Source organism: Manacus candei, unplaced genomic scaffold (assembly GCF_025592945.1).
Source record: "Manacus candei isolate 608988 ecotype Guabito, Panama unplaced genomic scaffold, ASM2559294v1 h1tg000072l, whole genome shotgun sequence".
NCBI classification, from domain to species: Eukaryota; Metazoa; Chordata; class Aves; order Passeriformes; family Pipridae; genus Manacus; species Manacus candei.
The window spans coordinates 6147148-6172103 of record NW_026138120.1 but is presented as its reverse complement, the minus strand read 5'-3'; the positions used below and the strand labels follow the sequence as shown (position 1 = coordinate 6172103).

The following is a 24956-nucleotide window of genomic DNA, read 5'->3' as shown; positions in this document are numbered from 1 at the left end:
AGTAAACACAGTGGGTCTATGTTATTTTATTAAACCTAACTCAGAGAAACAAAGTTCAGCTGAATAAAAATTGCCTAGAAATAAAGGGAGTAAACAACAAAAACCTTGTAAGAAGCAAAGTTAGAGAGGAAAAAGGAAAAGAGAGTCTATATTACTTTGCTTCTATCAAATGTGTAAAGGAGGAGTCCTTTTAAAATATTTCTTTTTCTTTCATCCTTGCTTATTTTTACTGCAGCATATCATGCAAGTCCTGGCTAGACAACTCTGTGAAACACCAAGTGAATGGCAATGAATCACAGCTCTTTCTGATGGTTTTCAGTTTTTAATAAGGCATTTGGCTTCCACTCTAGTTCAAAAGATGGCATAAGATTTCTTTAATAATCCTTTTTTTCTTGTAATTTTCTTCTTCACACTAGAAACACTGAGGTCTTTCATTTTACCATGTCTTCAGATCAGATATAATACAGAAAACTGGAATTACTTATGAGTAAAAAAGAAAAAAAAAAAAAAGAAACAAAATAAACAGTCCTTTTTCGTATTACATGCAAATCCAAATAATCCCCTCCCTCCCAGAGTCTGACCCAATTTTGCTTGGGCAGACTTTGTGCTTCTAAGCCAGGCACCTTTGAGACTGCAAACTTAGCAGATACTACTGAATATGAGAGCACAGCACTTGCAAAATCAAGTTTCAAGCTATTGCAGTTATGGCACTAAAATGTCCAGTGTACTGGCAACTTGCCTGTTCGAACCAAAGTCCTGCCTTACCCATGCTCACATAAATGGACAAGCCAAAGCCATGAGTTTTATTCCTTGAGCAATTTTAGATATCAGAACATCTGCCCAAACTGCATGAGGGAACATCCTATTCACAAGGAGAAGTATTTATCGCCATACATACTTGGAAAATGGATACAAATTATTAACAAGACATCAGCAAATGTGTGGATTTCATGCTTTATTACAAATAAGCTACAAAGAAGTCACTACTTTTCAAACACAATGTGACATCACAGTTGAGGGACAACTTGTTTTCCACCACAGAACACAAACCAGTAAGGGGAAATATTTGCTGAGTTCTTTCTATTATTCTTCTCACTGTTTTCTTAATCCTTACACTTTCAACAAGATGAAAACACCGAGCATCTTTACTAAGAGTTTTTCAGAACTGCAGTCCTTGCCACAACTCCTCTGCACTCTTTATTGATGCTTCCTGATGGTAATTCCTAAAATCCCACTGCAGCCTAATGCTGCATAATTTCCTCCTCTCTTTAACCACAGAAAGGAAATGATAGAAAAATCTTAAAAATACTTTTTTTAATTTTGTGTTCATAGTATGCCATGTGTCTTTGTTCTTTAACTCTAGTTCTCTAGTTCAAAGCAGTACACTCTGCAAATTTAAGAATCTTTCTTTTTATCTCTAAGTTTTCATTATATGATCAAGCAGTCAAGATCCAGGGAGTTCTGTAGCATTTTCTGAATGCAGAAATTTATTCAAATGTAATGAAATAATCACTCTATGACTTAGGATAGGTCTATATTAGCAAGCAGCATGATGCCAACAGGAAAAACTCTGCAGTGCAAACCAGTTTCTGTGGAGGAAGTGACCTTCACCCTCCTCATGCTCCGGAAGGTTTGTTCCAGTCTGGCTTCATCAGTGATTGGAGTGCAGCTTCTTGTCATGTTTCAGGTGAAGCGTTTCTTATGTGTCTTCTGGGGCTGCTCTACAAAATGAATTAAAGAGTAGGAAGGGAAGACAACCAGAGATTTGCTTTGAACAATACATACCTCATCTGAAACAAAATGTTAATGTAGATGAAGGTACATTTAAGTTTATCCATAGGAATAAATGGATGGCCATAGCTGTGGTAGGTTTAATCTGAAATAAATCAAACTGATGTAAAGATAGCAGAATAAAACCTCGTTTCAGTAGAAATTTTGAGAGCTGTTGTGGAATGAAATTCCCCTCCTTTTTGCCTGAACCATGAAGAAAATACTTTACATAGATTCAATAACTCCCTAAAACGCAATTAGTTTATCACAACATTGAGAAGGAAGTTCTTGGCATAGAGGAAGAAGTCCCCCCAGACCAGCAGGTCAGCCAAGGCCAGCAGGAGGCTGTATCACTCATACCAGCACCACAGCTGCCCCCTGAGGAATGCTCACAAAAAACCTTGAAGCAAATGCATTCTTGGACATCATCTCTGGACACAATTCTACTGGCACAAAAAAAACTGGACAAAAGTAGCATGAGAACTTAACAAAAAATGCACAGGAATTTCCTTTATGCAAATTCTCATCTGTCAACAGAACTAAATTGGCAAATTTAGTTCCAGTTTGCAGTTCTCTGGTAGCAAAAACTGATACATTGACTAAACTAAGCTATGGAAAGAGAAATCTACCCCTTTGAGGAAGTTCATCAAGGAGGTCTTGGACAGACCTTCCACTTCAGAACCACAAAATGTAGATATTATGATGATTGGCATCTGGTCCTTTTGATGCAAGCTTTCCTATCAAAATAGGGAGGAAGAAAAGTCCTATAGGAGCATCATTCATGTGTTCATTCTCCTGCTTGCCACGGTCATCTTAGTAAGGCCTGATGTCTTTCAGTTTCCATTCTTTTCTAGAATATATCTGCACACCATATGCTTATGAAAAGTGGTAATTCAGTATGGCATTGAAGTGAGATCGGACAAAAACAGTCTGGAAAAGGAATTAAGGAATCAACTCCTACAAATAAGTGGTTTGGAAGTTTGAACAGACCTTTCTTAAAAAATAAATTGTTCTCTTCATAATCGTTCTTTAGATTTTTTTCATTAAGAATGCTTGCCAGTTTAGCCTGTCTTTGCTAAATTTAACTATATCTAATTATGATTTTCTTTTGTTGGCAAAATTGTGTGGCTTAGAGGTAGGAATATTCACTTTTACGCAGAGATAACCAAGTTTTATAAACCTCATTGATAATATTTTTTTAATACTAGAATATAAGAAAAAATTGATTTCTGAAAATGAGTTTATACTGGCAATCTGCAGAGAGTGTTTTAATTACCAGTTAGCCTCATTCTTCCCTTTCATTTCAGCCTTCTTCTATGCTGGCCTTCCTCTGTGAATCACTTCTTGGACAGGGTGGTTACTCAGTGCCACTGCTCAGCACAGCATCTGACAGTAATAGCAAAAAAAAGTGAAGTTCAGTCTTGGTGCTTTCACCATCCTACCACAAAATTTGCCACTACAGCACAAGTGCCACTCGGAGCACTGTCCACACCCATATGGGGTTTCCACTGCCAGTGATGGCGAACCACCACTACAAAAAGTGGCAAATATTTTGTGGAAAAGGCTGATGTAGCCACCTCATGTAATACCCCCCGTAATTCTCTGTACTCTGTTGCTGTGATTCAGTAGTTATTAATTTTGACCTCTACCTGTTTGTGTAGAGTTTTGCTTAAGGACTTTTATCAAATGAAAGCTTTGGGGTACTCAAGGCAAATTAATAATTATTTTCTTTGAGAATTTTTGTCTTAGAATTTGCTTCATATTTTCTTATATCATGGGAAAAATTAACCCAACGGTTTACAGAAAAAGGCTAAGAAAAGAAAATATTATGGGGTTTCGGTATTTAGAAATAAAGTAAATATGTATTATGGTATTAAAATTATTTCTTTTTTAAAATAGGAGAAGTTGCTGATTCTTATCAGAACATAGATAAGTAAAGATCATTCAAGCTTTTCAGAAGCAGAAACACCACTTCTTCTTGTAGCAGAAAATTTACTCTTTTCCTTGCACTCTCATTAATGGATATTTCCCAAGGTGCTTTCATTTATTCCTCTTAATTTCAGCACTAAGAAAGAGCCTCAAAATCAAGAGACAAGCATTCTCCCAGATAAATTATTTCCCCCAGCTTGCTAAGCTCCTTTTCATAAGCCAGATTCCAAAGGCTCTGGAGATGTTGGCATAAAATCACCATACTATTATGAAGAAGATCTCCAAACATTGGCATATGATGTTATGTATTTCAAATCCCTCTGGGATCTTTAGCATCTAGTCAGTAAGGAAACAAAATTACTGGTATCTTGGTTTCCTGAGAAATCAAGTAAAGCTGAAAATAAACCTTCATGGTAGATTTTATTCAGTCTTCAAAAAAATTTAAAAATTAACTTATCAGTCATGGAGTCACAGAATCATTTAGGTTGCAAAAGACCTCCAAGGTCATCAAATTCAACCTTTGAGCCATCACCTCGTTGTCAACTAGACCATAGCATTAACTGCCACATCCACTCATTTCTAGAATGTAATCAGGTAATCAGGTGTAATCTTATTTTCTTCCCCTTCTGAATCGAAAGGCTTCTAAGAAGCCCCAGTAAAACCTGTGCTTTCTTCATTCTGAGTAAGGTGCGTGATTAGGGTGCAACATCATAAAGCACATCGGGTGCCTTCAACTGAGGCGTTACAAGGTGTAAACATCAAAGAGCCCAACTCAGTCGAGGTGATTTGATCACAGGATGCAGATCTGATCATGATGCAGATCACAGGGAATCTCCACGCCCTGTTCCATCAGCGGGGCCTCAGGACTCAGCACCCCATACACTCATCTCCCGAGCTTTTGCGACTAAGAAAACCTCTGTTCGAGGAAAGCCATTCCGTGCGTCCCGAGTTTCCAGGGTGCGGGCAGGGCGGGGGATCGCGGCCCCGCCCGCTGCCAGTGACGCGCCGGCTTCTCCCGATCTGCGTGCGGCGGGAGCGGCGGCGAGCGGCGGGTGAGCGGGGCGGCGGCGGGGCCTGGGGGTGTCAGCCCCTCCGGACAGCCGGGGTCACCGGAGCGGTGCGGGATTGCTGGGGCTCGGTGTGCGGGGGGTGTCTGTGTGCAGCTGGAAGCGGCGGGGCGGTGGTGTGGGGCCGCTCTCCTCCGCTCTCGGGTGACGGTGGGGCGCTGCCTGGGCTCGGTCCCATCGGCCGTGGTCCGGGCAGCCGCTCGGGAAGCCCCGGTACGAGCCCGCTCGCCGGGCTGCCCGCGGCGGCGGCGCTCGGCTCCACCCGGCCCTTTGAAGTGTGTTTGCTCCCCTGGTTTTTGATAGAGGGCTCCGCCGCGGTTTACGGCGGTGTAAATGACAGGTTTGAGCAGTGGCTAACGCCGGGCAGGGGGAAAATTCGGTTTGAGTCATTACTAATCTTGTTTTAAACCGCCGCTTTTTGTTTCGCTGTGGCAAATCCATCGCCTTTGGCAACTGTGACTTTTACAGGGATGTGCAAAAGCTCCGCGTGTGTGTATATGTATATATACACACACGTTGTTATTATTGTGTATACACCTCATGCATATTACTTTATATACTAATATACAAATCTATAATGACACCTATATCATGACTTCATTTGTATTAAATGTATTCATATTCATTGTACTATTTTCTTAGTCAGGAGACTGCCTTGTTTTTAAATTCTGTGTTAATCTAAATTAAGCAGCGCGAGAATTTTTAGGTGCATACGAAGACAGTCTTTGGAAACAGAGCGTGCAATTAAAACTAACCAATTTATAAAGCAAAGGAAGTTCCAATGACTGAGAATTGGTGGGTTTGCCATGGGATACGTTCTGGAGTTGGGCACAATAGGCACAGGGGCAGCTGCCTGTGCTTTTCCTTGAGGCGCCTGTGTTTGCTGTTTGTCTCATACACACTCACTGGGATCATCCCCGTGGAGACAGACAGTCGCCATCGGATCAGCACAACAGACTGGGTGTTCTCACAGCCCTTCTAGGATGTGGCAATTCTAAGTAAATATTGCCTAGTTCTGCTAGCAGTGTCGAAGGGATAAAGGGAGACGGAGGTGTGGAGCCAGGCCATGGAGGATCAGGGTCTGTCCCGCTCGGGTGTGTTTGAGGCTGCCACCTGGCACGTGCCCACGTCACCCCTTGCCCAAGGGAAACAGCGGCTGGAGGTTTCATTGCCCACTCTGCTTCTCACATTGACAGAAATAGCTCAAGTGAAGGGAAAGGTCTTCCTGTTTGTGCTAAGGACAACTGAAAGCGAAAGTAATGCAAGGCAGGGCTTTCCTGAATGACACAAGACTGGACTTCCTTTAGAAAAGTGGAAATGCCAGTGTTTTCTGTGTGTAGAAGATGCAAATTATAGTTATGACTGATTTAGCCTAGGGTATTATTTATGATGCTTGACTTGAAATCCAGGTGTCTCTTGTTTACCATGTATATTTTTGTTGACTCTAAAGAGTATTTACCTTTTAATGAATTTAAATTTAAAATTCTTGCATTGGTACACCATACTTGTATTCATATAAATAGTTTTAAGTATTAGCTTTATTATAGATTATTATTATTATCGTTATTACTTTAAATTTTTTTTGGAAAATAATTATATTTTAGTATTTTTTGAAAAAGGAGAAAAATGTTCTGAAAATATTACTACTAAAATATAAAGATTTGTGTTCATGTACCATTGCAAAACAGCAGTTGCCAGCTTGCAGATGCGCTTTTCTAAAATTAGCTATTTTATGATAGAATCTGCTGTAGTAGTTTTTATATTTGAATAAGATAGTAATTTATTTGAACCATGTGGTCAATTTATTTATTCATTGATTATACAATTAATAGGGGATGTTTGTGGTACAAACAGTCAGGGATAGTTCAGTAGAAAGCTGGAGTAGCATCACTTCACAGTGTTACTGTGTTTCATGAAATACTACCTCGATCCTCTCTCAGCAGACTTTAATTTTTTTGGTTTTCCCTTGTTCCCTGCCCTGCAGGCAGACCTGCATAAATATTGCCTTTACTCATCGAGACCTTTCTCTCTCATCTTTTCATACACTTAGAAGTTGTTTTCAGCTGTGCTTTTCCACATTAACTCCTGAAGAACAGCTGTTCTCAGGCAGTGTCATTAACCAGCCCTGGTGTACCTGCTTAAGCTGATTCTGTGATCACTGCATGCCCGCAGGGATGTGATGCTTTTAGCGCAGATGCAGCATACAGGTCAGATGTCAGCGGTGCCCTGCTGTGCCACTGGCTCCAAACGTCCTGGGACTTCCCTTCCTGAGCACAGTGCCATACAGTGCAAAAACTACTGAGGGTTTGGGTCAAACTGTGTCATTCTCAGACATAAGAGGAAGTGGAGCATTAAATCAAGCTAGCAATTGGTAGACATGTGATGTGACCTCTTGGATCGGTGATGTGACTAGTGCAAAGTAGTACCACTGACCAGATGAGGACCAGAACATGATAAGGCTGAAGGCTATGTTCCCAGAAATTTTAGAGTTCATGCTGCTGCTCCTGCATGTGGATGTCTTACAGAATAACTTTTTCCACCCAGAAAAATGTTGTATCAGTCATCAGTTGAAACATTCCTGTATCCTGTTTCTAGCTAAACAACCCTAGAGCACCTTTCCTTCATACTTCCCTCCTTCTTCCCCTGGTAGCTTATTTATCCCTACCATAGAGCAGCATTGCCTTTGGCCCACGGGGCTAAGCCTGCTGGTACAAAATATGCTTGCTTCAGTGTGGTGTTCCCCTCTGGCCACCCATCTCCTGATCCTCTGATCCTGTGGAGTGAGAGATAGGGTCGAGGGTATCAATTCAGAAGGTAGGACCTTTCTGACAGTAAAGGGCTGAATCAGTCTTGCAGTGTCATTTTAGTCAGTTTTTGCTCAGTGCTTTTCCAAATTGTCATAATTTCAGGTTACTGCAACCTTCCCTGCTTTTATTTTGCAATTTTGTAATTTCATCATATGAAAGAAGGAAACACTTCTCTGGCAGGCTGATTTTTAAAAAAAAAGCAAACAAAAATCCAAACTGAAATAAAAAAACAAACCCCACGCTATAATAAATCACAAAGCAAACATTTACTCAGCAGGATGGACTGCTGGAGGTGTTTCTCGCTTCCTGGAAGTAGGTAGGTAGGATAAGACAGGTGACGACTTTGGTGTATCATATCTCTGCAATGTGTCACATGGATCTTATTTCCATGTGTATGGTATGCAACATGCATAAGATTTTGGCTTTTGTAAACAGACAAGTAATAGAGAGCTCATTAATTTAGGATATTGTGATTTTTCTTTCTTCTCATTAAACATTTTGCATATTTTTATTATCTAAAAAAAAAAAAAACCAAACCCAAACCTCAGCGACCTTTTTGTTCTTCTGATACTAAAAATACAAGGGGGAGAGTATAGCTGTGTCTCCTACAGGAACTTCCTGACTTCTTGGAAAGATAATTCTTGGAACAGAGAAGCAAATCATGCTACATGACTATGTGCACAAGTTTGACGTGTAATGTTTGGCTTTGGATCTTTGTAGCATTGCTTGCTAAATCTCTACACAGAACTCAAGAATGGAAACACCTTCCGTAAGCATTCTTCTTCCCCAGCTTAGAGGAAAAAAACAAACCCAAGGGAATCCTTGTGTTTACAAAATGTTCATGTTTTGCATATAGATATTGAAGAACAAGGAAGCAAAAATAAAAAGCTTATCATGTCACTTCATTGGTGGCTGCAGGTGGCTCACAGAAAGCAGCCTACCACCATGATTTCCTTGTTGGCAGAAGCTCTCACTGAGTCACACACTTGGTCAACAGCTCTCTGTGCTCTTAAAATCGAGTGTCCGTGGGAGGGAAAGAGCAACCAGAGAGACTGCAAAGACAGCTTGGAGCTGAAACCACTTGCAACAGCCCTGGCACAGACTAGCCCTCATGGCTGGAGATGTTGCAGATGGAGCAGAGTCTCCTGAGCAATCCTTCCCCAGTGCATGTAGCACCAAAGTGCTGCCTGTGCAGTGTCCAGCAGCTTGGGCATGGATCGGTTGCCTGCATGTGGGTGACTGGTGCCTTCCAAGGTGACCATCCAGAGGGTCCAAGACACCTTTATGAGGCTGGCACCCTGACACATGACCTACAGTTGATCCCCCTTTTCTTGGGGGGAGCAGCTAAAGAGTAAGTAGGACACCTTGTGAGCACCCACAAAGACACAGAATATTCATGTCTAGCTATCTGAATCCTACTTGCCCAGATTTCTGCAGACCGGGGGGAACAGTGGTAGTTTTAATGGAACATAGTGCCATGATATAGTCACAAATGATCCTGCATTTCTCACAGTGTTCCTCCAGGGATCCTCTTTCAACTTAGAGAACTTCAAAATAACAGTTATCTTCTCGAGGTCTACTTAGTGATATGTCTTCAGAGAATCCTTAAATGTCCTCAGGGCTCCTGGTTTCAGAAACCAGTTTCCTTTCTGACTTTGTTGGGCGTGTTCTTCACAGAGTGGGCTCTAAAGGAATCAATAGCCCACACTGTCTGCCAGCCTTGTGCTGGCCCTGGACTTGCAAGGTTGTGGGTTCAATCCCCATGTGGGCCATTCACTTAGGAGTTGGACTCAATGATCTTTGTGGATCCCTTCCAACTCAGAATATTCTGTGAATATCCTTTGGTACTTAAAGGACAGTCACATAAATAACATACATACTACATTCTTTCCTGTTTTCTTCTGTTTTGCTGAAGGTCTGCAGTTGAGCAGGGTATGTCTTTGGGTAGATGCCGTGCTCAGGATGTCCCCAGTACACGGGCACTGCACGGTGGCCAACTGGCACCTCAGCATGATTTATTTCAGACTGTCTCCTAGTATGGCAGATGAGTTCCTCAGCTGGCATGAACCTTACAAAAAACCTTTGCAAGTCAGCATGACCCTGTGAGGTACATGATTGGTTTGAAGGTAGTTTCTTTTTGCTCCAGCTTCTTCATGTGACTGGCATTACAGATTGTCACAGAGCTGATAAGCAGGGTGCACACCAATACGTTTCATTTGTTTGAGAATAAATAAAGCAACAATGATTTTGGTATGGATCTTCCCTCAGTTAACTCTTGTGTATAAAGAGAGTGCCATTTATTTTGTGTGCCTGCTTTTTTGTGGTATGAAGGAATTCCTGTTTCTTGGTACTGAAAGGATTTGTGGTTTAAGAAAATTACTTCTTCCTTTCATTTTCTTCTCTACCAGAGATGTCTAGGAAGATACACTCACTTATAGGTAAAACAACTCTTCAAAGCAAAACAGATGTTCTGCTCCGGTAGCAAAGCATCTGTTGTACTATGGAGTTGACAATGAGTAATTTGCCCTGACTTCTGTTTCTGTGCTGCCAACGCATCCTTCAAGTTCCTGCCCCTCCTTTCCCTCAGGGAAGTCCTAACTGCTCACCTACCTTGCTTCTTGTGTACAGCAACAGTCACCCGATTATAAGTTTGTGCCTTCTAATAGTCTCATCATTTTAATTGTTTAATGGTGATGTATGGTTTTAAATTAGCCATAACTTTAGCTTCTGTTTTAATGAGATCTTCAGTTGTCTTCCCAGAGGGGAAGGCTTTGTTTTCCCAAGAGCAGTGTGCCTTTTCCCAGAAGAAATGAATTTCTACTAATGAGGTATGAAAAGATGAGGTGGTAACGGTAATGTTGGTGAGTGGTTACAGAAAGAAGGAGATATCTGCAAGTCTCAGGCCCTGAAGGACATGCTGATAATGCCAGAGCCTGTGACGTGCCAGGTACTTGTGTGTATAAATAGTCACATTGATGTGTAGTGTCATTGTGGTCATGCTTGCCTTGAGAACAGCTGAATCTAATACCCTGTCTCTCATGGCACAGCCCAAAGATTCCCTCACATGTCTTCAGACATGGGAAATAATGAGTCTGATGTTTAACCCCTGTGACAACAGTTGGTCTGCTCCCCAAGGATTTTGTGACTTGTTAGATCTCTCTGGTCACTGAGTGCAGGTATGACTATTTGGAGTTGGATCAACAGGGTTGTTGGGGAGACAGGAAGGCAAATCCCTTATTCCAGATGAGGTAAAGTCCCTTGTTTTGCCCTCTCTGGGTAGACAAAGGTAGGGGTTCCTGTGCAGATGGCAAGGAAGGCAGCTAAGTGCCTGTGTTTAACAGTCCCTCCACCTCCCAGACCATGAAACTGAGTTTGGGCAGTAAGGTTGAAGAATCAAAGAGAATTTAAGGCCAAAATATTATTTTGGGGATTTTATGAAGAACTTTTATGAAGACATTTGAGGCACATAAATACTTGTGCAGAAACAAGGCCTTCCTAATCTACTCATCTGCAAGGAAGCTTTCTAGCTGCTATTTTGTCATCATCACATATACATTTGGAAGGAAGATCTGTTTGACCTGCTGGCCAGGAGAGGATGTCTACACTGAGTGTGTAGTTGAAGGCTAAATCTTAGAGTAGGCATGTAAGATCCAGCTGAGGTCTTTTTCTATGAGCTTTCCACAGCCAAATCACAGGGGTTTAATGCAAACCCCAGGAGGTTGGTGTTAATAGTGCAGGTCACCTCACAAAGAAAGCAGATAGATTTTCTCAGAAAAACTATCCATCAATACTTGCATCAAACCTTGTAACTAATGCAAAACAACTGTAAAGATTATTTGGAGTAGCGTGGACTACTTTTAAGAAAACATAAAGGCCATCTTAGGCTTCAGTCAGGTTAAAAAAAACAGTACATTGTAGCATATGTTCATAAGCAGTGATTTTCTTTCAAAAATGATTCTTCCATTTTCTCCAGGATTTCTAGAGCCACAGATCTTTTTGTCCAAGGAGAATTTTGCAAATTAAATATCTTTTCTTAGAGTAGTATGTTTGTTTGGAAACATAAGGCTTTGGGATTTACAGCATTTGAACAACACTGCAACAAACACTAGTTGACACTACAGAATTATTTTTACTGCCTGAGGATCACTAGAGCTTCTGTCATTCAAATCTTGGATAGTAATTGACTTGTCCTAGACATCTGAAATATAAGTCTGCTAGCGGTGTGGAAAAATGATTGAGTCTGGTGCATATGATTATCCTTCATTGGATTTCTACCAAAACTTAATTCTGAGGAGAACTGTCTTTTCTCCATGAGCTCGGCTAAACTGGATAACTTTCAAACTTTGAATAGCTTTAGTCTGTGTTAAATTCTGGATTTCAGCAGTCATTTAATGGCTAGCTTTTACAGTTGCAAAAGCTGTGTTGTTTTTAGGCTTGATGACAACCATTCTTGTTCCTGTTCTCCTGCTGGAACAGTAATACAAACCCTGTCAAGGACAGTGCTATCCTTATATAGTGCTTTCTGAGTATGTAAGGCACTTGCCTTTGTATAAAGTGGTGCAGGATTTGAAACTCACCTATGAGGTGGAATGTGTCCTCAGTAATGGCTGTTTACATCTCTGGTTGCAGTAGTGACCCAGTTGTGTCAGTTCTACAGAAGATTTACAGGCAGCGACAGAGTAGGCTGGATACCTGCGGTGGGGCTTTTCTCTGTGGGCTCCCAGCTGCAGAGGATGTGCTGTAACTGGTACCTTCTGCTCCTCTTCATCTGGGCCATTTGTTTCATTGAGTTGCCTTGATTGCAGTTTTGTTCAGCCCTGGGCTGAGAAACTGTGGCCCCTGCGACATTACCGTGTTTCTACAGAACAGTAGAGCGGGACAGAATCTCTTGGTGGTTGTCCGATCCCACCAGCCATGTGATAGATGTTTATTATGGATTTAACTGTAGGACCACAAAGTAGTATTTTAAATATGTCCATACAGAATGTGTAGGTTTCAACTGGCTATAGCTAAGGGTGCGATTATATAAATTGACACTTGTTCTATTTGAAGACCGAACTGTGCTTTTTTTGGCCTGAAATAGATATATTTAAGTGAACTTGAAATAAGCCTTATTTAATACAAACCAGTTTCATCTGATCCAAATCTTGCAATACAAAATCTGTGCAATCTGCTCATTTAGGCAGCATCTGCTCCATGAGTGGGAAGTCTTTCTCCTACTGAAGGCAGAAGTTGTCCTTCAGACCACTTGGTCAACTTGAATTAATTGCTGGAAAAATATCACATGGGTTTGGGCACTGTGAAAACAAGCTGTGGGTTATATTTGTCCTGCAGGCATTAAGTTTTCTGTCTTTCCTTCTTTTATCACTTGACCTTGAACCAGGGTTTTTTCCAGACTGATCAGCAACTTCTTTGACTTGGCTGTGATGGCAGAACAGTCAAACCCAAGTGCTGCTTTTCTTCTCTCCCTCCCATTTTTGTGTGTTTGACATGTGTCCTGCTGTTCTCTCACAACTTCTGAAAAAAGTTTACCATACTAGAAATGTGCCTTCTGTGCCAAGAGCTGGCCAAAAGGTGATGTCAGCCTTATAAAGTCCTGCGGCAGCAGTGGGGCAAAAACAACTAAAATCACATCTTCAGATTTAGTAGGCACAAAATAAACAAGAAATGGAAAATCCAGGACATGGTTGAATCACTGATTTTCCACCTGTTTTTCTTATTGGTCAGTCTCATGAAAAGTTCCTCCTGCCAAATGGCATTTGCTTCTCAGAATTGTCTTCTTTAGTAATAAGTAACACTATTTAGAAGCTATTTACTTCTAAAATACTGTTTTCAGGCTACTGGCGTAGGCTAGCACAGAAAATGAACAAAGGCTGTTGAACAAGCAAACTGCCCAGTTGAATTCATTGTTAATATACTCATAAGTGGTTAATTTGATGGTCAATACATCCAGCTCACAAACTAGTGCAATATGTGGATGCAGCTACACAGATACGCAACAACAGTAAGGTTTTGTGGTAACAGTGGGCCATCTGATACATTCTTCAGGGGAAGAGAGCCTGAAGGGTGAATTGCCACATTGTGAAAGACTGGACATCTGATCCAGCTGCACTGTTGTAATGATCCCTCATGGGCATGGTCAACCTAAAAGACAAGAAACACAGCAGTTTGAAGAGAATTCATCAAAAAGTTTTATGGGCACACTGTATTGACTGCGGTATTTCCTATCTTACCCACCTGTTTTGAGCTGCAGTTATACAGACTGCTTAGGATCGATCTGTCTCAGGATGTTACTGCTTAACTGTTCATTTTGGTTTTGTCTGTATTTGTGCTTGGTCTTTCCCAGCCATCTCCCCAGACAAATGTCATGAGACTGGGACTTCTAATTCTGTGGTTATGGTTGAGACATGTCTTTTGCTTCACTTTCCTCTCTGGGGACAAGACCAAGTCCTAGCATTTCCTGGATTGGACTAGGTGGCATGTCACAAAACCAGCCGTTTTGGTAGAATAAGGAAATCTGCAGCAGGAAGGAAGCCAAGCTAAAACACGCAGCACTCTAAGTAACAACAATTCAATCAGCAGACAAAAATTGTATCATAAATTAAAAGAGTTTGAAATGAACAAAAAATGAGAAATTTCCAGCACATGAGATTCAAAATGTTCCAGCAGGTGAGTCAGGAAAGGAAGGATCAGGTGATGGCAGCATTTGAGAGACAGAGAAAGAAATGTTGCAATAAGACTGCGTGGCATTTGCTGAATTTGCTCTGCTTACTCAGCAGCAAAGATACAGCTTCCATCCGCCCTTCTTTTCCTGTGATAAGTAAAAATTAGTTATTACAGAGAGATACCTGGAGGAAGGTGCTATTTTTAAGGCAATTTAATTTCTGAACCTTTCTTCAGAAGAAGCATTTAATATTTTTCATAGGAATTTCATCTGTGTTCTGAAATGCTGATAATTTAGTTTCTCTTTACAACCCCCATCTTGTTGGTTTGTAATCCAACTTGTAAAGTGAAAGCTGTCTGATGTGTTGTTTGTAACTGGCATCATGTAAAAAATACCTAGGGGTTGCTCATCTGTCCCTGTTGGTATATCTGATAAAATCTGGTGTCATTTATGTGTGCACAATATGTACATCTTCACTCATCACTTTTGTAACTGAACATAACTCTCACTTGGAAAGTACACAGGTACTATGTCAGCAAGTGGTTTTAGCCTGGAAATTACTTGCTTTTTTTCCCTCTGTTTTCAAAAGTAGTTTCAGTGCCGGTGGTGTGCCCTTTCTGTGTATCAGTAAGAAGCCTAGTGCTTGTCCAGTATTTTCCATCTTAAGTACGGCTGTAGCTAAAAGATGGTTGAATTTACCAGATTGCCAAGGTTGCTGTTTCTTCTGAAATTGGTTTCTTCTAGCTCAAGGGATCTCAAAAGCTCTCTGGAGCAAGCATGCTTTCTGAAACTTCACCTTGAAAGTCACCAATGCTTCCCTTCAAAGACTGCCTTATTTCTTTATTGGCCTTCTGAAAATGCCATAGCAAAAAACCGGCCAAAACCTGTGATCATTTATGCCACAAAATCATTTCATGTAGTTTAAGCTACTTACTTTGCACCATAATAACTGGAAAGAGTAGCAAAGGCAGGCTCACATGGCAGACCAGCTTGACAGGCTGCCTGGAAAACACAGGAGCCAAAGCTGCAGGAGAGTTTTGAGTGGTCCCCAGGTTGTCTGCAGAAACTGTGGCAAGCATCAGATACTTGCTGTGAGGAAGTCTGACAGGTACTGTTCTTCCGGTGTCTTGACCTACAATTACTGTTCACTAACCACTGCCTAAAAGTCCTAGCTCCCAGTGTTAGCCTTATCAGTATTTTCTAATATGAGAAAACTGAAGTAATAGTTGCTCTGGGATCAACAACCCACTGAAACTGCAGAATATTCATGAAGTCCTTTGGTTGAGGATATGTCTGCAATTTGAGACTGAAAAACAAACAAAACAAACAAAAAAAGAAAAAAGAGGATGATGAGGAAACATCTGATGCTCTCTCCTACTGTGAACAGATTTCTTAGTACTTATTCCTTGTTTAGGCTTTTAGACGTTTCACAGAGGCTTGGTGGGTGAGTCATGCTGCTGTCCAGCAATATGGTGTTAATTTGAAGCAGTTCAAAGTGTGGTATAATACCAAGGTAATTGGAAATCTGTGATCCACACCTGACACTGTAATCCATGTGATGTATTTATTTTGGAGGGGAAAGGGAAATTAGTATCTTTGATTAAGTCTTTGATTCTGAATTTTCTCTGAAATAAATTAAAATTTCTTGTATAGTGTTTTGGTTTGGGTTTTTTTTTAAATGAACCAAATTCATTCTTTTGGTAAAACAGGTCTTAATATCTAGGAAGATTACAGGACAAAGGAATGGCTGACTGGGGAGAAATGCTAACATAATGGTTATGTTAGCATAACATACCTGGTGGCCATAAACAAGCATTTAGCAACCAAATGGACTGAAATCCCATAGGAAAGAAGTAGTTAACTAAGCCTCTTGGCGGTGGAGGCTGGAAATCAGAATTTCAAGTGCGGCCGCAAACGCGTGATTTTTTTGGCAGTATGTTTCTTTGTGGCGTTGTGGTTGGAGGGAAGGTGTGTGAATTCTGTCAGTGGTTTGGAAGGCTTTTGTTCTTTTAAAAGCAGGTTAGACGGTGTGCTTGTTTCCTGCTCAGCAACAAGGTGATTCTTCTGCTACTGTTCTACCACACTGATGGAAGGGGTACCTTGACCCTGGAAAGTGAGATGGATTTGCTAAAGGGGTACCTTATTTTCTTGACTTCACTAAGTAATCTGTGCACCCCTGACTGTTGTGCAGAGTTTAGATGAAAATGCTGATGTCTTTCACATTCTTTTCACTTCTGATGAGCAGACCCCTATGGTGGTTTGCTGAGAGAGGGTGAGGGGTCATCAGAATAGATGAAAGAAGGGAAGATGCTCTGTGACCTGCTCAGTCTGGAGTTTCAGTCCTCACCATCTGGTTCATGGACAGTGAGGAACAGAAGGCAACACATGACTCTGATCAGCACAGTTGGGTTGACCCCAGGTATTAAAGTGGACCAGGTGAAGTACAAGACATTCGCTTATGCTGAGACTGAGTTTCTCTGGATAGACTGAAAATCCTTGCTTGGGGAACAGCATTTGAATAAGACTTTTTCCCATCAACAAGATGGGATAACCATGATAGCCATGTACACAATTGCTGTAAATGCCGAGCTGTGTTATGATGTGGTCAGTTTGGCATCACAGAATGGTACACTTTACACAGGTGGCATACATTTATACATATATCATTTTCATAGTTTTCCCCTCAGAACATGGGATTAAGCACTCAAAGTGTTGCCTGTTTCTTGTACTCTGAGGTTCCACTGTGAGTCACCATCTAAGTCATTGTTGGACTAGATGGACCTTTCCACTAACATATGCACTATATCTGATCTTATGGTTTCAGGCAGTTTTTTTCCATAAACAAGTTAACATTGCTTTCTCCCACTTATTATCCTTTCATTTGAAACCGATAGTAATATTTCATCCATGCTTCTGACTAGCTTTGAGTTAGTACTAAGTGGGGATTTAGCTCCTTTATTTCCTATTCCCTTGCAACAGCAGTGGCACAGACGCCTCTTAAGTCCTCTGATCTATCCAGGAGCTGTGAGAGATGGTCTTTCTGCATCAGTGACTTTCCCTGCCAGTGACTGACCTTTAAGAATTAGTCCAGAACCTGATGCTTCTGCAAATCCAGTGAATGTTCCCCAAAAGAAATTAGGATTATCCTATCCCAAATCTAAGTAGCAGTTTTGTTTTAGCATGGAATTGAGTTTATTATGGTCTTTTTTTTGAACTCTACAGAGCTAATATCTTCTCTTATTTATTCTTCCTGTTCTCCCCCTCCCACCATCACCCCTGCATGTATATCTTCCATATAAATCCATATGGATTACTTGCCTTTCGGGAACATAGTGTGGTCAGGTGCATGTGGGCGCGTTCTGTGATAACGAACTCAATGTATGGATGCAGCTGAACTTTCTACAGGCTTTAGATTAAAATTATTATGACTTTTTGAGTCTTGAATAAGCCAAACATAAAATACAGGAAAGATCTGAAAGCATTTAGAGATTCAGTTTTCATCTCTCTCACTTGGTCACATTGAAGCCCTGAATAAAAGTTTCATTTGATACTGATGATGGGAACAACCTTGAAAGTGCAGCTGAGGGCTTTGCTTGTGACTGGATAGTGCTTTCAGTCATCACCAAGGTCTAAAAATAAATCACACTTCCCCATTAAAGCCTGAAGGTGGTTGTTTAGTTATATGATTAGAAATAACCAAAGGTGTGTGGATAGATGAGCTGAAGATCAGCATTCATCCTTGAGGGGAAACACTGACCACATAGAATCCATCAGCACTCCCAGAGTGGACAAGCACATTGCATAGGCCACTGCCCAGCAAGGAATGAAGTAATAAAATTTCAGTGCAACTGAACACAGCTACTAGTGAGGCAGCCAGGAGGATTTCATTTGTGCATGCTGTTCCGTTGTCATGGATTTTGTCGGTGCTACAGCTTCAGTTTTCATCTTGCAGTTTGGCAATGTAGGGGACAAGTTACTTCCTCCTTTAAGAGCAATACATTTACATGATAAAAGGGTGTTCCCCTAGTAATATCAAATTACCTGTTTTAATTTAGATTTTAAAATATAAAATAATCTCTAAAATATTAAATGAGATATAATACTCAGTATTATTTATCTATTACCCTGAAGAAGAGCACAGCAGTTTACCTGTTTTCTCCAGGAAAAGCACTGCAGTACTTGGGTTTGTTCCCCACTTCTTCACGATTCTCTTTTAGGCAACAGAAGTATGGCAATTCATCCTGTGTAATCTTTTTGCTTTGGGGTGATTGTTGTTGGCATTTGTGGAGCTGCTTCCTGGTAGTTTTGTTGGTTATGCAATTAAGAACCGTCAAAAATATGTACTGCAAGGAGCAGTTGATATACTAAGTATATAAAACTAACTTAAAAAAAAAAAAGGAAGTCTTCAGACTGATAATGGGTCAAAAGCAGAACAAAAACATACAGAAACCAATGGGGTTTTTTCCCAGTCACAGCAGAAAGTGTTTTATCAAAACTACAGATCTACCACTACCTTTTTTGATTCTTTTTCCTGGCAGCCCTTCATTTCTCTGTCAGAGGAAATTTTTTTTAATGACTAAAGAGACCAGCAGCCTTCTCTTTGTCTTCCAATGGCTGCTTCTCTCCATCACTGCTATTTTGGGTAGGTTTTTTCTCAAGATAAAAAGACAACTTCTTAAGCAGAGAGTTGAACCGTTCTGCTTCACTGGCTTCTATATGTGTTAAAGAAGTCCCCAAATATATATCTTGCTACCAGACAGAATGTTGCGTTCGGTGTGTTTGGAGTGGCTGCAGCATGACTAGGCAATCTCGCTGAAATCAGTGGAAAAAGGCAGCTTTGGGGGGCTTGCGTTTCCATTATTGATTTTTTTTTTTTTTTCAAATTACTTGATGAAGAACTGATGTATTTTAAATATTTTAGGAAGCTTTTTTGTGTTGAAATATTAATTTTCTGTCACTAAAGGTTTAAAAGTGGGATGGCTGTTCAGAGTTTAAGCTATTCTTTCTAACCTGCACTAGCACATAACTCAGTCTTTAGAGAAACAGATGAAAAAATGAAATGTATTATTTCAGCCTTGTCATTCACGAGCTGTGTCAGGAATGAGGTATTTTGGGCTTGCATAATTTCTTACATAAATCAGTTTAGAGACAGGGGAGAAACACGCTGCAGCATTTGATGGAATAAAGATATATTACTGAGGAAAAAAATTGAATTGCCATTTTGAAAGAAACCACAACATATTCAACCAAAGCAGAAAGGGGGGAAAATAACCTCAAACTATATAGGTTTACAGCTATACCAAATGGGAAGAGATAGGTTTGTGATGTGGGCTCGTGCTCTCCTGTAACATAAAAGCTATTTATGTCCCCAAAAGGAAAGTTCCTAATATACTTTTGTATTAACATTAGTTAGAACCAATAAGCCAAAGTCTTAGCCTCACCTTGCAGAGGTACTTGGAGCTGCTGAGCCTGTGCAGCAAGAAGTGTCTGAGTGCTCTTCTATGCCTTCAGCTTGGAACATACATGCAAGTTAATCATAAATACATTGAGTAAAAAAAAAAAAGGAAAATTTGTTTGGAGTGTGTTTTTGATATTCCTCTGTGTTTTTGTCAGCATCATTCTAGCTCTAGAAGTGAAATGATGGTGACTTATCTTCATGGAGATGGGAACTGTACAATGGCACCCTTAGGATGTCTGAAGTCCTGTGTATGGACATTTTGATTTGAAAACAGAGTATCCTATTTTGATACAATTGATCCTCTAGAAATTTGGCAACAGTGTGTTTGTTCCAAAATAATTTCTTGGTGTAAGAAATGTATGTGTGACTATCTTTGTTCTGTATTTTATTAAAGTGAGTGGAGTTTGTAATTTGAAAGTTAAGCTGTTTATAAGAGGCATTGGGCAGTGGTGGGGTGTCCAGCACTCCTTAGCTGGGCTTGACCTAAATATCTAGTTGTATAATAACAAGAGCGTCTTCAAGCTTTGTATCACTAAACCTTAACGATAACCATGTCCAAAAATACAGCCGTGTGTCTGCCTTGGCACATGTGAACATTTTGCAGGTGGCTGAGAGCAACTCTAGGGATTGCCTAAAGAAAGCTGCAAATTCACCTTTTCCAGTGCGAGGTGCCTGCCTGGAGGGATGTGCAGGAGGATTTTGCTCAACTTCTCCTGCTCAAGCGGCATCCATCCTGACCATGGCATCAGTGTAGGGAGTTATAATCCTGAAGTGAAAGGGAGATCCTGCTTGGGTCAGTTTGGAAAGAGGAGGTTGACTTTTAACAGCTGAGGAGGCAATGGGATATTTCTAAAGCTGGGGGTCAATGTAGGTGTTAGCTGGCAGTGGCTGGCTGGCATGTGGAAGAGGTAATGGGGAAAGGCAAATTGCAAATATATTGGAAATCCTTTTCCCACAGCAGTTGTTTTCGGGCAGGTGGTGTGTATGTAAGCTGGCAAGTAAATAAAGCTGTCCCGGTCTTCCCATGTGGATATCTGTCCTAAGCAAACTGTCTGGTTTTTTGGACTGCAGAGGTCGTTAAAAATTTATTGGGATTTTCAGTGAAAGAGTAGATTTAAAACTTGAGTTAATGACAGGATGGTTTGATTTGATCTAATTATACACTTCCCTACATGAAGGTTTTAAAACCACAGACACTGTGAAATTTAGCCTGAGTTTTAGCTAGCCTGTTTGTCTCTCCAGTTCTCTCCATTTCAGGGAAATGGTTGAGAGGGGCATTTGGTTCTGTTGACTCAGATGTTTTAGAGTCTCTGGGCTTCAGCTGCAGTCACGCAGACCTGTGCTTGGGCACCTGGGATGAGGCTCAGGCAGTACTGCCTCAGCTGTGTTTGTGCACTGGGAACACTGGCTGCACAGAGCTGCTGGGAGGTGGGTGCAAGGATGAGCCCTGAGAGCGCTCTTGGAGCAATGAGGAAAAGCAGTGACTTCAGAGATGGACAGGCATCGCTGGACTGTCATGTATGACAAACACAAACAGAAAGGGACTGGACCCAGTGCTTCTAAAGTGGGATTTTTTAAAAAATGAATACTTTCTGAGGTACAGTTAATGCAAGCATGTATTTTCTAGCATATATGGCACTAAGCCTGGCTCTTTCCACAGTCTACTAGTAAGTAGCAAAAGTGATAATGACCTTAAAAAAACTACTAAATGCCAATCTAATGTCTATTCTGGGTTTTTTTCAGGTTGATTTTTATTTTGCTACGTACCAGTGAGGATGACACCAAAACATGAAAAACAGGTAAGTCATGTCTAAGCTTTAATAAAAAAGGGTTGAAGTTTGGCAGTTGTGGATTGAACTTCATTAAGGTTCACGTGGATCAGAGAAAATTGGCTGCATTCTTCATCCTTTTAGTTGCCAGGATACAGAATATTCTGAAGTGATGGAGTGCCAGTTCCTTGTGTTAAAGTTTGATGGAAGAATCAGATATTCATTTAGAGCAAGTGACTGTGCATAAGGGGCTCAGACACAGTGACAGGAGAGAAGAACTTGTATGGAGTCTTCTTTTCATCAGTCTTTAGATATTTTCTAGGACATAATGGTTGGAGCTGGGTCTGAACTCTGATTACCAGCTGTGTGGACCACAATTATCATACTTGCCTGTTCTATTTTACTCATTCCAGTGAACACCAAAAGTTTCAACAAATTATTTTATCTCAGCTTATAGTCTCTTATCAGCCTTATTACACAGCACGTGTGGAGTGAAGATGCCAACACCCCCAGTGTGAAAAGCCCCATGTCCTTTGTGGCTGATCCTTTTACTGTCAGGCAACCTGATGGGATATGCTGTTTTTCTTGGAAGCTTTATGGAAAATGACTCTTCAGGGATTATTGACTAATCAGATGTGTAACAAGAGCACAAGGTTATCACCTGATACAGTCCTGAGCACAGAGATTTGAATTAAAATGCAGCTGGAATGATTAATGTAAATAATCAACCAATGTGAGACGTTTTTTATTCCACCTCCTTGTGTTAGATTTTTTCCCTCATATTAAAAATAGATATTTCCATGTCAGATTTCCTATTTCCTAGTAGGAAAATGTTAAAGAGACTTTTCAGAAAGACAACTTTTGTGGTCAAATTCTATATAATAAAGCTTCTGATTTACCCTTGTCTCTAAACAATCCATTGCATTTTGCAGAAATGTATCCAACAAGAGAAAGGAGAGAGGGGGAAGAAAAAAAAGAGAAAAACTAAAAGAGAAGACTTTTTGTGTTTGCTTCAGCTGCCTTTTTGGTGTGTTCTTCGTTTTGAGGCAAAACCAAATGGGAACGTTTCGGTTTTCCATAGTTGCGTCTATGTGACCTCAGTGCTGCCCTTTTACTCTGCTATCTAAGCACTCATGTTCTTTGCACAGATCTATATCCATGAGGGAGAAGGTGTAAACAAGATTTAGATGTCACTTTGGCCATTTTGTCAGTGACTCTAACTGCTTGGACTACTCCCAGCCTTGAGGACAAGGTAGCAAAATACCATCAGTGCCAGGCTTAAACTGGCTGTTTTAGCCAGGAATTAAAAGGCACATCCAGTCAGAGAAACTGCTCTGCAATTCCTGCTTATTAAGTAGTTATGACTACTTTTGCTGCAGATTTGAAAATTCTGAATATTCGCGAGGATGTCCAGGCCAGCATGGCTGCTGGGACCCATATCAAAGCTATAGCATTAGCAGTTTGGACAGGAAATGTTTTGTGTTTAATTTAGCAGTTTGCAGGGAGAAGGAATAAATGGAGATGACACTTCAGTAGCTTTCTGTTGAGTCTATATTGTGTCTAGTGCAGTAGGCCTCCATGCCCAAGCCTGGACACTTTGAAGTGTCAGCAGTAAATTCTGGTTTGAGAGAATTGTTGCACTGAAGTGTTACAGGACACATATCATTCTTGAATGCATGATATATATGCATGTGTTGTGCCCCTCAATTAGAAAAAGCAAACCAGCACAATCAAGCAAAAAAACCCAAACAAAACTGAAAGTATATGTAGTGTTGCATAATAACTAGATCTGCAATTCTGGAAAAACCAAGCAGCACTAGGCAGGAGAAGGAGGCACCTTGGAAAGGTTTGCAGCTGGCAAAAGTAAAAAGTCCCTGAAACCTTGTCTCTCTTTGGGCTGAACTTCCCATGTTGTACAGCTGGTCTGCAATCCAGTTTTGTGACAAATAATTAAGTTAGTCTTCAAGTGGGCTGTGGGAGGAAGAGGTCAGCATCACCTCCCCCAGGTGGACAGAGGATAGATGTGTCTGTTGAGAGTATCCTAATTTTTATAGGAAAATAGGGAAGGAGTGGAGTATAAACAGAGGATAAAGGCAATTATTACCCAGAACTGCTGTAATCTTGTGATTGTTTGTGAGTAGTGAATGCAGGATGGACTGAGCATAAAACAGCAATCTCACAGAGGAATATTCTGCCAGCTGACTCTGCTTGGACCCTAACATAGCCTATATGTGAATATTGGTCTTTACAAGCCTACTTTTCTAGGGATGCAAAAGCATAAACACCTTTTCTGTGAGTGGATCGTCATTTATACTGGACAGTTAGGACTGCTTTGATTAAATCAATACTGTTTTCCCTGAGGGATCTTGTATCCTGGAGAAGAATTAAAGGTCAAAAGATAAGGAGTAGTCTATATGTGCAATGACACTGTTTCAGAGCAGCAGAACCTTTGCAAGAGGAACTGGGATTAACACTTCCTAGATTCATGAGGTTTCTAGGGGAAGTAACACTAGATCTTGAGAAAGGCTGTACATTATTTTTTATTTCTAGTTGCCTAATGTTTATCTTGCTTCATTCTAAACTCAGTATTAACATTCTTTGGTAAATAAAGGGGAAAAAGGAACTTCTGCTGAAATCCTGGTGTGTTAAATCAGAGCTGACAATGACTGTATGAGGACTGCAGTTCGCTGAGGTGCTCTGCTGTCCTGCAGATCATTTTTGCTCTTGGCTCAGTGCTTTACTGCTTAGACACCTGCCTGCCAGAGTGCCTACAGCAGGTCTCTTTAGTAGGTAGAGTGTGAAGGGCTTTAACTTCCTCTGTATTGAAATTCAGTGATTAGTTAAGCGTGAGTTGAAAGAGTACAAAACTTTTTGTGTAAATCTTGTGGTCTGGAATGATTTGCAAGGTAAGCCATAGCTAAACCACAGCATATCCAATAGCAACTTCGGTATAATAAAGGTTTGAAAGAAGTATTTTACTTCAAAGACTATTTTGATTATATACAAAGGACAGGGTTATAGAAGGTTACGTGGAAATGGAGTAATTTGGGGAACCTGGTCAAAAGGAAGGTCAACAAGAAACTGATACAGCAGTAGATGAGAGGAAAGGGACTGAGATCAGGTTATAAGCAGGCTGTCTGCAGTTGTGACTCCAGGGCTGCAGCAGTTGAAGGGAGGAGGAGAGCAGCATCCTGTTGGAAGCTTCCTGGCATAATTCCTCTTCTTCCTCTTACAGGACTGATGCATTTAGTGCTCAGCAAAGAAAAGACAGTGTGTTTAGAAGTGGTTGCAGCTCTGGAGAGGAGTGGGACACAGGGAAATAGGAGTTTGGGGAAGACAAAAACTTGGGAGAACCTCAGACTGTGGATATGAAAAGATGCTACAGTGGGTATGAAAGTATGTTCTGTCTATATATGCATGCCAAATATGATAGACAGTGAGGCAGGTGGAGAAAAGCAACCAAAAAAATGGTCATCTCTCCCGTGTCCAGCA

At 40.8% G+C, this 24956-nt stretch overlaps 1 protein-coding gene across 2 annotated transcripts in view; it reads left to right on the top strand.

The window, feature by feature from the left end:
• Positions 1 to 4690: 4690 nt before the first annotated feature.
• SNX10 (sorting nexin 10) overlaps positions 4691 to 24956 on the top strand; it is a 36385-nt gene continuing 16119 nt past the window's right edge. For both annotated transcript variants that reach the window (XM_051808453.1, XM_051808452.1), the window contains exons 1-2: positions 4691 to 4751; positions 21439 to 21494. In XM_051808453.1, coding sequence (XP_051664413.1) covers positions 21471 to 21494 — 24 coding nt within the window. In that variant the 5' untranslated portion in view covers positions 4691 to 4751; positions 21439 to 21470. The remainder of the gene's footprint in view (positions 4752 to 21438; positions 21495 to 24956) is intronic.